This window comes from Polypterus senegalus, chromosome 1 (genome assembly GCF_016835505.1).
Source record: "Polypterus senegalus isolate Bchr_013 chromosome 1, ASM1683550v1, whole genome shotgun sequence".
In the NCBI taxonomy this organism is placed as follows: domain Eukaryota; kingdom Metazoa; phylum Chordata; class Cladistia; order Polypteriformes; family Polypteridae; genus Polypterus; species Polypterus senegalus.
Window position 1 is genome coordinate 65,873,751 of NC_053154.1, and position 13,974 is coordinate 65,887,724.

At 35.8% G+C, this 13,974-nt stretch overlaps 1 protein-coding gene across 3 annotated transcripts in view; it reads left to right on the forward strand.

Moving 5' to 3' along the window:
* The window catches only part of usp47 (ubiquitin specific peptidase 47), a 143,006-nt gene that overhangs the window by 111,157 nt on the left and 17,875 nt on the right, over nucleotides 1–13,974 (forward strand). For all 3 annotated transcript variants that reach the window (XM_039749911.1, XM_039749900.1, XM_039749905.1), the window contains exons 15-19: nucleotides 3,644–3,756; nucleotides 3,888–3,992; nucleotides 11,355–11,562; nucleotides 11,968–12,083; nucleotides 12,193–12,312. In XM_039749911.1, the coding sequence (XP_039605845.1) occupies nucleotides 3,644–3,756; nucleotides 3,888–3,992; nucleotides 11,355–11,562; nucleotides 11,968–12,083; nucleotides 12,193–12,312 (662 nt within the window). The remainder of the gene's footprint in view (nucleotides 1–3,643; nucleotides 3,757–3,887; nucleotides 3,993–11,354; nucleotides 11,563–11,967; nucleotides 12,084–12,192; nucleotides 12,313–13,974) is intronic.

Genomic DNA, 13,974 nt, shown 5'->3' on the forward strand with positions numbered 1-13,974 from the left:
ATATAATAAAATATATATATATATGTATATATATATATAATAAAATATATATATATAATATAATAAAATATATATATTTTATTTATATTTTACACGTGCCTCCAGTGTCCACTCTGTTGTGGGTCTGGTGCTATATAGTGCCTGTTACTATATATAGTATATATATAGTATGCGTCACCACCACCTACTATACTATATATATATATATATATATATATCTATATATATCTATATCTATATATATCTATATATATATATATATATCTATATCTATATATATATATATATCTGCATGTATGTATACAGTGGTGTGAAAAACTATTTGCCCCCTTCCTGATTTCTTATTCTTTTGCATGTTTGTCACACAAAATGTGTCTGATCATCAAACACATTTAATCATTAGTCAAATATAACACAAGTAAACACAAAATGCAGTTTTTAAATGATGGTTTTTATTATTTAGGAAGAAAAAAAAATCCAAACCTACATGGCCCTGTGTGAAAAAGTAATTGCCACCTGAACCTAATAACTGGTTGGGCCACCCTTAGCAGCAATGACTGCAATCAAGCGTTTGCGATAACTTGCAATGAGTCTTTTACAGCACTCTGGACGAATTTTGGCCCACTCATCTTTGCAGAATTGTTGTAATTCATGTTTATTTGAGGGTTTTCTAGCATGAACCGCCTTTTTAAGGTCATGCCATAGTATCTCAATTGGATTCAGGTCAGGACTTTGACTAGGCCACTCCAAAGTCTTCATTTTGTTTTTCTTCAGCCATTCAGAGGTGGATTTGCTGGTGTGTTTTGGGTCATTGTCCTGTTGCAGCACCCAAGATCGCTTCAACTTGAGTTGACGAACAGATGGCCAGACATTCTCCTTCAACAACAACAACAACAACATTTATTTATATAGCACATTTTCATACAAGCAGTAGCTCAAAGTTCAGGATTTTTTGGTAGACAGTAGAATTCATGGTTCCATCTATCACAGCAAGCCTTCCAGGTTCTGAAGCAGCAAAACAACCCAGACCATTACACTACCACCACCATATTTTACTGTTGGTATGATGTTCTTTTTCTGAAATGCTGTGTTCCTTTTACGCCAGATGTAACGGGACATTTGCCTTCCAAAAGTTCAACTTTTGTCTCATCAGTCCACAAGGTATTTTCCCAAAAGTCTTGGCAATCATTGAGATGTTTCTTAGCAAAATTGAGGCGAGCCCTAATGTTCTTTTGCTTAACAGTGGTTTGCGTCTTAGAAATTTGCCATGCAGGCCGTTTTTGCCCAGTCTCTTTCTTATGGTGGAGTCGTGAACACTGACCTTAATTGAGGCAAGTGAGGCCTGCAGTAATTTAGACGTTGTCCTGGGGTCTTTTGTGACCTCTCAGATTAGTCGTCTCTGCCCTCTTGGGATAATTTTGGTCAGCCGGACACTCCTGGGAAGGTTCACCACTGTTCCATGTTTTTGCCATTTGTGGATAATGGCTCTCACTGTGGTTCGCTGGAGTCCCAAAGCTTTAGAAACCGCTTTATAACCTTTACCAGACTGATAGATCTCAATTACTTCTGTTCTCATTTGTTCCTGAATTTCTTTGGATCTTGGCATGATGTCTAGCTTTTGAGATGCTTTTGGTCTACTTCTCTGTGTCAGGCAGCTCCTATTTAAGTGATTTCTTGATTGAAACAGGTGTGGCAGTAATCAGGCCTGGGGGTGGCTACGATATAGATATGTGTATGTGTATATATGTGTATATGTTGATATGTTTATATGTATATATGTTTATGTGTGTGTGTGTGTGTGTATATATATATATATATATATATATATATATATATATATATATGACAGCAACACTCATAACAGTGACAAAACAATTACGTTGACAATCATGTTACGTTATTTTCAAAATGTTTCCTTTTCTTTTTCATTACTTCTTTAACACACTACTTCTCCGCTGTGAACCGCGGGTATTTTGCTAGTGTTCTATAAAACAAGAAAAAGGAAGGAATGTTATCATATTACATTCTCGTCATGTTTCATGCAACTCAAGTTTGTTAACCGGCAGGAGGCCAAAAGTACAAATAAGAGGAGACTGTTCCACTTAGGGTGAAGTCACAGTGAAGTGAACAGTGTTAGTAAACGTATGTAATTTGCAGATGATACTAAAATGGGAGGAATGGCAGACAATGAAGAGTCAAAAACAACGTTTCAAAAAAACGTAACTGGTGGAACACTTGGGAAAATGCAGTTTATTGTAGAAAAGTGCAAAGTGTTGCATGTAGGCAAAAGGACTGTCAATTATAAATACAAGATGGGAAATGATGTACTACAAGAAGCAACCTATGAAAAGGATTTAGGTGTTTATGCTGACTCAACATTTTCATCATCTAAGCAATACATAGACAATATTAAAAAGGCAAATAAAATGTTACATTATATATTAAAAATGGTTGAATATAAATCCAGCGGCATTTTCCTCAGACTTCATAATGTTCTGGTGAGACCACATCTGGAGTAATTTGTACAGTTCCAATCACCACTCTACAAGAAAGACAGTGCAGAACTTGAAGCCGTGCAGAAGAGAGCAGCAATGTGCATTCTAGGACTTAAAGGACATAGAGTCAGAGAATTAACCCTATTTGCTGTCAAGCAAAAAAATCTTCAAACTTCCTAAAGAAATTGATAAAGCATATCCAAAAGAATTATTTCAACTAAGCAGTGTATCATAAGTGCATTCAGGACTCAACTCAGGAAGAACATCTTTAAGCAAAGAGTTGTAGGAATCCGGACCAAACTACCAAGGCATGTAGTTTTAGCAGACACATTGACAACCTTTAAGAAGTATCTGGATGAGATATTGAGACAGCATAGCTATTCACTAAGCAAACAAACTTGATGGATTGAATGGTCTCTTGTTTGTCAAATTTCTTATGTTTTCTCCAGGTGCTACTGGGATTCATTATTACAGAGACTTGCATTTTAGATTTACTGACATAGGCCATGGTATGAATAAATCTAGCACTGTGCATGTATATACCCTGTAATTTGTACACGTCTTTCTTAGGATTTATTCCAATCTTTTGCATCATACTACAGGAATAGGCTCTGTAAGCCCATAGCTCATTTGCTAGTTATTTAAGTTATATTAAATGTTCGTCTATAAGCTGAATTGAAATGGAATATTCTAACAATTTCCTGCTCCTCTGATTTCAGATTATTCTCAGTTAGTAACATGCCTTACTGTGTATAAGGCATGGCCTTAAAATGCTTAATTGTATGTGCAGAGCTGTACTTTAGAATGTACTGAATTTGAAAGTAGAGCATAGAGAAATAACTCATCCTTAAGTGTATAAAACATCTGAGGTTTAACTATGTGTGTAACAACCTTTGTGTATCCTTTTGTGGACTGTTTGCTTTGAAATTTCACTAAACCGTTTTAAAACAAACTTTTTTTGGACTGAAACATTTCTTTTGGTATGCGTTTGGCTCATGCCTGATTCTGCCTTACCAGCAGCTACAGGCTTTTGCACCTAATAACCTTGTAATAGAATTAGTGGGTTTACAAAATTTCTTCTAAAAAATATATAACTTTTTAATTAATGTTAATTTTCTTCCTTCTTTCCTATATTTTATTTTTACTAGAGTTTATGGATGCTCAAGAATTTCCAGAGCATATAAAGCGACTAGTTCACAAAGAAAAGGAAATGGAGGAACACGAAAAGAAGCAACGTGAAATTGAACGAAATACTTGTAAGGTATGAAACTTGGGAGTAGCTTCTGCAGAGAATGTTTTATAACTGCATCGTTGTTTTGTGTAATTAAATGGGGTAAATTATAAAACTATACTCATATTTACTCATATTGAACTGTCTTATCTGTGTCCTAGATTAAATTGTTTTGTATGCATCCTGTGAAAATGATAATGATGGAAAAAAAACTGGAGGTTCACAGAGATAAAACACTGAAAGAAGCTGTTGAAATAGCATACAAGGTATGTGAAATAAATCAATACATTAAATTAGTTATGCAAACTGTATAAAAGAAAACATTGTATGCTATTACTACTTTTAAAGTTTACATATTACTAGGGGGCTTTGTTCACTAACCCCAAACCCCCAGCCCCCCTCACCACACACTCTGTCGCTCGCATATGTGGATTTCACTTTCACCAAATAACAAATCTTTTAATTCTTGCGGATAGGCCTCTTCATTGGGAAGAAACACTATTTTTCCCTGATGGCAACACGAATTAGACAATCTACAAGTCTACGACTTAAAAGTTTAAAGCCATACAAGGTCTACATACTTCTGTTGTATCACCTCTGTCCATATATTCAATCTCTTTTTACTTTTACCTTTTCATCAGTATCGCATTGAATTTTGGTTCCGTGTTTGGAATTACATTGTGACAACGCAACGTATAACTGTCTGTGAGTGAATATAGTTTCTTTCTGGCTACAAGAATGTGTCTGACAATAGCATTCACACAAATGTGAAATGATTGAACCATGTGCGTGGTTATGTGGGCAGGATTTTTTCAAGTCTCTTTGCATAACCTCTTGTTTTATGGGGCTTTAAATTTTCTCTCTCAGGATTTTACTATTTTACAACAAATCTTTTAATTCTTGCGGATGTTCATTGGGAAGAAACACTATTTTTTTTTCCCTGACGGCAACACAAATTAGTTTTAATCTGAACAATATATTCAATCTCTTTTCGCTGTTCTGTTATTTCACCGAGTAATAATTTACGTTTGTTTGCGCTAATGAGATCTTTACTATCCTTTTTTTAAGACTTTCAAATTTTTGTACTTCCATTATCTCTAACCTGCTCTGCATGTGTAATGCAGCAACATTTTTGAATTCTTTACAACATTCTGCTTTGTCATCTACTCTTTCTTTTATTTCTGAGCCCGGGCGTGGTGAAATCTCTTGGCACAAAGACTTGTCTCGCGGGACATGAAAGTGTCTCTCTGAGAAAATAACGTCTCATCTCCTTCCAAGATTTTTTTTTATAATAGAGAAATGATTTTAATTTGAAGCAATGTTTTTCATCATGGTCTGTAATGTAGAAGATATTTGATAATTTAACTTTAATGGCCCCTCAGTAAGAACATTTATTAATACAGTGCTTGGTGTGTCAGTAATAATATGGCAGTGATTGTACCAGTAACTGTCCTATTATTTCTGAGACACCCTGTAAATCACCAGTCAGCCTTGCCATTTTAACACTAGAGTTAACAAAGCCTATGAAAAAAACTCATAAATCCATCCCACATTAAACACCTTTGCACCTCTCCATCAACATCTTTTGTCATGTAAATGTATTGATAAGCACAAGCAGCCTGCTATACCTCCCAACCGAACCGCCACAGAAAGGACAAGAAATTCTCCCAGCTCAAGCCTTGATTATCTTGGAGTGAAGAGCTGGAGTTTTAGAGGGGAAATAATAGATTATTTGGAATAGATACATTTCATGTGTGTTCTGTGTCTACAACAATCTATGTAAACACATCGTTAAAACAAAAATGTTTTTCATGTTTTAGTAAAAAAAAAAATGACAAAATGTCGACATGAACTGTATAATGTGTGAAGGCTGAAGTCCAAATATCAAATAAACACTTCCACAAAAGGTGCAAATGCAATACAACAGCTTCCGTGGTGCAGCGGTAAGAACTGCTGACTTGTAATCAAAAGGGTGCCTTGCAAATTTACTGTCTTGAGTAGTGAGCTGCTCTTATTAATAGTATACACTAAAAACTTAAATTTGAGTAGCATCTGTAAATTTATAGTCCAGTGTAAGTTTATAGTACTTGTGAAAGTTGGTGGGGTTTTTTTTCCAATTTTATTCTCTCAGTCACGATCACGATATAACCCCCCACCACCCAGATCTAACGCTGTTAGTTTTTATTTGAATAAGTATGGATGTGAGTGGTGTCTTGAGACAATGGATCTGGAAATTCTCTGATCTGGGGGGATACAGTGGGATGCAAAAGTTTGGGCAACCTTGTTAATAGTCATTATTTTCCTGTATAAATTGTTGGTTGTTACGATAAAAAATGTCAATTAAATATATCATACAGGAGACACACACAGTGATATTTGAGAAGTGAAATGAAGTTTATTGGATTTACAGAAAGTGTGCAATAATTGTTCAAACAAAATCAGGCAGGTGCATAAATTTGGGCACCACAAAAAGAAATTACATCAATATTTAGTAGATCCGCCTTTTGCAGAAATTACAGCCTCTAAACGCTTCCTGTAGGTTCCAATGAGAGTCTGGATTGTGGTTGAAGGTATTTTGGACCATTCCTCTTTACAAAACATCTCTAGTTCATTCAGGTTTGATGGCTTCCGAGCATGGACAGCTCTCTTTAACTCACACCACAGATTTTCAATTATATTCAGGTCTGGGGACTGAGATGGCCATTCCAGAACGTTGTACTTGTTCCTCTGCATGAATGCCTTAGTGGATTTTGAGCAGTGTTTAGGGTCGTTGTCTTGTTGAAAGATCCAGCCCTGGCGCAGCTTCAGCTTTGTCACTGATTCCTGGACGTTGGTCTCCAGAATCTGCTGATACTGAGTGGAATCCTTGCGTCCCTCAACTTTGACAAGATTCCCAGTCCCTGCACTGGCCACACAGCCCCACAGCATGATGGAACCACCACCATATTTTACTGTAGGTAGCAGGTGTTTTTCTTGGAATGCTGTGTTCTTTTTCCTCCATGCATAACACCCCTTGTTATGCCCAAATAACTCAATTTTAGTTTCATCAGTCCACAGCACCTTATTCCAAAATGAAGCTGGCTTGTCCAAATGTGCTTGAGCATATCTCAAGCAGCTCTGTTTGTGCTGTGGGCGGAGAAAAGGCTTCCTCTGCATCACTCTCGCATACAGCATCTCCTTGTGTAAAGTCGCGAATGGTTGAGCGATGCACAGTGACTCCATCTGCTGCAAGATGATGTTGTAGGTCTTTGGTGCTGGTCTGTGGGTTGACTCTGACTGTTCTCACCATTCGTCGCTTCTGTCTCTCCAAATCTTTCTTGGTCTGCCACTTCGAGCCTTAACTTGAACTGAGCCTGTGGTCTTCCATTTCCTCAATATGTTCCTAACTGTGGAAATTAAATCTCTGGGATAGCTTTCTGTATCCTTCCCCTAAACCATGATGGTGAACAATCTTCTGTCTTCAGGTCATTTGAGAGGTGTTTTGTTGCTACTCTTCAGAGAATATTAAAGGAGGAGGAAAACTTACAATTGACCCCCTTAAATACTCTTTCTCATTATTGGATTCACCTGTGTATGTAGGTCAGGGGTCACTGAGCTTACCAAGCCAATTTGAGTTCCAATAATTAGTTCTAAAAGTTTTGGAATCAATAAAATGACAATGGTGCCCAAATTTATGCACCTGCCTGATTTTGTTTGAACAATTATTGCACACTTTCTGTAAATCCAATAAACTTTATTTCACTTCTCAAATATCACTGTGTACGTCTCCTATATGATATATTTAACTGACATTTTTTATCGTAACAACCAACGATTTATACAGGAAAATAATGACTATTAACAAGGTTGCCCAAACTTTTGCATCCCACTGTAAAAGCTGACACACAAACGCTGGAGAATCTGCCGCCTTCATATCTCACTGTCACTTGAATTTTTTTTTACTCTCTTTTATTGCGTGTTCCAGCTCATGCTGAATTAGTGTGCACCGTATGGTCCATGATGTCAAAGCCGCACTGACAAAAAACAGAAACACAGGTATATATGATATTTGGAATAATTTATTTTAGTACATTTCGAAAAACACTGTGGCACTGATGCAACATTATTCATATTATACATACAGTATTCATTAGCATACCTTGTTGTGGTTGTAATCAGTGACCACGTTTTTTTGGGGTGTTTTTTTTTTTTCCCCCTTCCTGATCTTGCCCAATCTGCACATTTTGGTGCATGGTGGTGTTTCTTTTGTACTCCAGGACATGCAGAGGAAAGAATAGTACAGAGAGATCAGTTCTGCGCTAAATACAATCATCTAATTCAAATGTTAACAGCTCCCACACACCCAAGGACTGTCCTTCCTACATTTACGATATGTGTACCTTTTGCATTATACACACTTCTGTCTGTGCCATGGTTCCCATTAAATTGAAGGGGCACCTGACACTGACTGAGTTTGCTTTCCTGGTGGAAGCCGTGGTCTTGGAACAGATGCTTGTTGATATTGCATCCTCTTTTTCTTTTTCCATCCCCTTTTCTTGTAAGAAGCGATGACGAAGTTCCTCTGCAAGGTGAGCAAAGAACACTCTTCTTTTCTCAGTGGCCCCGGTGCATGCCTTGCACAGTACATGTGCGTTGATCCCCGCCAGGTCATGCATGTTGTACCACACATGCATCAGGAGAATTGGTCTATTATCCAATGACTCGACACATCCATAACCATATCAGAAAGGTAATTACATAAGGAAGATCCCTGGTGCAAACATACTCTTAACTGGGGTCTGTTACCCCAACACTCCCTCATATATTTATCTTGGACAATCTTCACATATTTTTGGTACTCCTTTCTTTCTCGTGCACTTCTAGAGCTCTCAATGTGGCACTCTATCATAAGCCTTCTCCAAATCAATAATCACCATATACAAACTTGTGTTTTTCTTGATGCTTCTCTGTGAGCTGCCTTAATGTAAAGACTGTATCAGTTGTTTCTCTGCCTAGCATAAAACCAAACTGCTTCTCATCTATGGTGGTTTCTTCCCTAGGTTTTCTCTCTATAACACTTTCCCAAATTTTCATTGTATGTGACATCAGCTTTATCCCTCTATAAAAATCTACTATCCTCTCCCCTTCCCCATTTCTTTACTTACTCCCCTTCCTCCATGTACCCTATTCTGTCATCTCTCTACTCTTTCCCATATGCCCATTTAGATCACCAAGAATCACATTTTCTCCCTGATTGTATTGCTGTAAGCTGTTCATCCATTTGTGACCCAAAAACATTCTTCTCCTCTTCCTAACAGTCTGTTTTGATGAGCATATGCACAAATGACATTAACTACAGTTTCACCAAGGCCCATCTTGACACTCCTCGCCCAAATACTGCTCCTATTCACATTGACAAGACCATCTTTTAATTCTTTGGATACTACTATACCTATACCATTTTTCCCTGCTCATTTGCTCTGCTGTACAGCAACTTAAATCTTCCTCCCAGTGGTCTTGTCTTATTCCACTCTCCTCCTCCTCTTTTCATCAAATCTGTTAGTTGTCTTCATTTCCCTGTCATTGTCCCAACATTCATTGTCTCCAATGAACTGGCTTCCCTTCTTGACATTGACCCTCACTGTTTTTTCAGGCTTGAGACCAGCTTGAAGTTGGGCTGGTTTGCCACGCCCACCCCCCAGTGGCTAAATTGCAAACACATTCTGGTTCTGTGCTTGTAAATCTGTCATTGACGCACCAAATCATTCAAGTCACCTCTAACCACACTTATGAACAGGACCCTGAGATATAATTGAACTCCTCCATTTGGGTCAGCTGCTCCCCACTCCTCTACATAGAGTGTGGTCCTTTTTCTCTAGAGGAGTATTGTGACCTCAGGTTAGGAGATGTTATTCTCATTTTAACCATTTGAACAGCGAACCACTGTGGAGCATAGTGGAGTAGAAAGTGTGTTAGTGGCCATGATAGAAAAAAAAATTAATAGACGGCAGAGATGCCACTCTTTGATTAAAGTTGCACAACACATAGGGTACCTACAGTAAATCTGGTTAATTGGGTAGGTTTTGGGTGGATTGGTGGCTCTGTGGCTAAGGATTTGTGCTGGTATCTGGAAGGCTGCCTTTTCAAACCCTGTTACTGCCAGATGGGATCCTACTCTATTGGGCCCTTGCTTCCAGTGCGCTGTACGATGGCTGACCCTGCACTCTGACCCCCAAAAGTCATGCAAAAAGACAATTTCTCCTAAGGGATTAACAAATTTGATCAAATAAAAAAAAAATAAAATTTTAGGATTCGCTACGGTTTTTACACATTTAGGTGCAGATGAAAAATTTTAAACTGTAAGTAAGGGCTGGGCATATAGTAAAATAATAAAGGGCATGGGTTACAGAGGCAGAAAAATACATCAGGTTAAGAAGAGGAAGGTGCAGTTAAGGTGGGCAGATGACCACAAAAAGTAGACATTTGAAGCATGGAAAATGTAACATGGTTTGATGAATTTCAAATTATGCTTTGGTATACAGACTTGGCATACGGTGTATCTACATGTATCCATGTAGCCTTCTGTCCCTTGCTTTACAGGCTGGTAGTAGAAGTATGATGGTGTTGATAAGGATTTCTTGGTATATATTAGCACTCTTAATATAAGATAAAAGCATCATTTGAATCCCATGACGTAACTAATGTAACATACACATACAGACAAAGCACACATTGTAAAAGTTGAAAAAAATGCTAAAGGTGATTCTCAAACTGAAAAAAAGGATACAGAAGAAGGTGATAGTGTATAATATGTAAAACAGACATGTTGGAATGTGGTAGATTGTTTTATGTATTGTTTGTGTAAATTACATTGGAAAACTGTTACTGTGTTTCATCTGCTGAATGTACCAGGGGTATACTTTATTTTAACTTTGAATTTTAAGTTATGTGTATATACTGTATATATATATATATTTATATTGTAGTACTGCTGTTTTAAAATTTAACAACTTTAAAACAAATGTAATATATGGTAAAATTGCTAAATTAAGTAGTAGCCCCCTCATCAAATTATACTATTATATATATATATATTTATATATATATATATATATATATATATTTTTTTAATTTTTTTTTTCCTTACAGTATATAGATAGATATGGATGAATATTTTAGACATTTAAATAAATAAGTACACAAATGTATTGTGAAATGTAACAATATGAAAATAAAAATATTTGCAAATCAAAACACAGTACTCAATAAAGTCCACTCTCTCTTAACTTTCACAATGAAAAGTGTTGTTTTAATTTCAAGGTATATTTCATGTTATGTGTAGTGTCACTGATATAAGTAAATGAATAAATACATAAAGAAATAACCAACAAAAACACATTTCATGAAATATTTAATTATTTATACTCGCATGTAATTCTGTGTTCATTGTCACATTTCACAGTACTTTTATATATTTGCATATTTATTTATCTGTCCAAAATATTTGTCCTTAGTAGTGTACACAAGACAAATTAATGTAAGTTGGATTTAAAAAAAAAAAAAAATTGTATGCAGGCTTCCTTTTAAACATGCTGTATTTTTATTTTAAAAATCAAAAAACTGACTAGTGTACATTTCATCATTTTTAGTTAATGGATTTGGAGGGAGTCATACCACTTGAGTGCTGTCGTCTTGTCAAATATGATGAATTTCATGAATACCTCGAAAGGTCGTATGAAGAAGAGGAAGACAAACAAATGGGCTCTTTATTGGGTGGAGTGAAGTCATCCTATATGTTTGACCTGTTATTAGAAACACGACGACCAGACCAGGTGTTCCAGCCTTATAAGCCAGGGGGTAAGATTTTATTGTCGGTAGGCACAGGTTTAAGATTTATTTATTTTTAAAGTTTTCTGTTGCATTTCTGTGTTGTAATTTCTTAAGAGATAAGGTTTTGTAAGTTCTCAAAATCCAACAAAAGAAATGAAGCTTTATTGAGTCAAAAGTTCTCTAAAATCTAGCTCTTTAATATCTCAGATATTATTAATGAAATGAAAAAGGGGGCTTGGTTTAATTTTCAGCTGGATTCATTATTTTCCAAATCGCAGTGATGGTCAAAGTTTTTTTTTTTTTAAAAAAAGCTGTCTTCTTGGATAGTGAAGATTTTGAGTGCAATACAGTATTGCTGTATTTACTGCAGTTGCCAGGTACTTTGTGTTTTGTTTTGCTGACTGCTGACATTGGTGTGCTTTTTTCTTACAGAAGTTATGGTAAAAGTTCATGTGGTTGATTTGAAAACTGAAATTATCGCACCTCCTGTCAGTGTTCGTGCTTATCTGAACCAAACAGTGACAGAATTTAAACAGCTTATTGCACAGGTATAAGAATACATATCAGCTAGGTAGCAATGTGTTCTCAGAATGAGAATATTTTAAACTAGAGACATTTAATTCAGTGTTTAAAGTGTATTTTTTTTATTTTGAATAGGCTACAGGTCTGTGTGCTGAAACAATGAGAATTGTTTTGGAAAGATGCTATAATGATTTGCGATTACTCTATGTACCTAACAAGACTCTAAAAGCAGAAGGTTTTTTTAGGAGCAATAAGGTATGTGCATTAGTGTATATATAGCAATCTTTAACTCATATAATATACTAAAATAATTTCATTAGTTATCCTGAATAAGTAAATAACAAAATGTGATGCGGCCTGCCTGATGTTATTACATTGTGCATAATCAAGTAATATAACAGTAAGCTGTTATTATAAATGACGGAGGTAAAAAAATTGTTAGAAAAAAAATTGGTGATAATGTTAATCATTTAATTTATTTGAAAAGTGTTAGGATGAGTGCTGGTCCTGCCAGTACATAAACTGAAGGTTTCTAGAGTTTTATTTTGAAAAAAATGTGATTCAATGTGAGCCACATTTATAGCAAATTCAGTTTTTCTGCATTATATATCAACTTCATTAACTGCTTTCTTCTAGTTAAACCTCTTTTCCTCTGTGGACTTCGATATACAATCTGAAATTAATTTTTAGCAGTATATCCTCTAAATTCATACGAATTTCAATTTAAGAATGTGTATATTGTGCGATGCTGTGGTTAAGTACCCATCACTAACGCTGGAATGTAGGACAGACTGATTCTGATACATCTGTGATGCTTTATTAGTTGTGACTACCTAGCCATCTCACTGCTTACCAAGCAAATTAAGTTCATCATTTGTGATTTCAGGTCTGCCTCTGTATTTGTTAGGATTTTCTTTATTTCTTTATTAATTTTGTCACATCATGCATGGCCACAAATCTACTGCTGAACGATGTTTATCTGAAAGCATTGATTCTTAACATTTGCTTAATTTCCATGCTTTTCTTCTCAACTTTACTCTGTTTTGTACCTTAGTGTAGATTTTATAAAACCTGAGGCTTATTACTTTTCATCTGATGTTCTCATGTTATAGTTTTGTGGTGAGGTCTGCTCAGAACTACTGATAAGATTTTGACATTTGATTGATGGACAGTTTTGTTGTCCATCAAGCAAGTCGGTATATCTGTCAGAATTATCAGTTCAATAATATGCTAGACTTCTTATGCAGAGTATTTCCTTTGATAATGGCACCAGCTGGCATTGTGATGGTCAGTTCATCATGTGGTCTTTGATGCCCTCTAGTGGGTAAAATCGGACTATACACCAGATATTTGGTGGTGTCAGTTTTCTCCTTGATGTCGACAACAGCCTTGAAAGAGTTAAACTAGACAATAAAGTTAGTAACGAGACTACATTGGCAAATGTAATTTTAGAACATACTTATAATATTGTTACTAACAAAAGGGTTGTGCAGGGAATACAACTTTTTTTAATAAAATTTTTACTTTTTCATAAACATTCTCTTTTTAAAACCCATGTTTAATTGATTTAATTAAACAATAATTGATGAACTAATCAAAAAATAGTTGTTAGTTGCAGTCAACAGCAAAACTGAAAGGAGAGCAAGTACTGAGGATTAAGGAATTGAAAAACCCTGCACAGAAAAACATGGACAGGAAAATATAGTTTCTTGGAAAAAAAAAAAAAAAGGCAAGTGGTTCATGTAAGCACAAGGAATATTAATGCAGAAACAGAATTGTTAGGTTTATATTTAACACAAACAAAACAAATGGCAAGTCATAGAGACACAGATTGAATAAAGATAAGAGAAATATGCAGGGTCTTGACAAAGTCTTTGATCAAATCTTATATTGATTATTTTTCTGTGGTATTTAGAG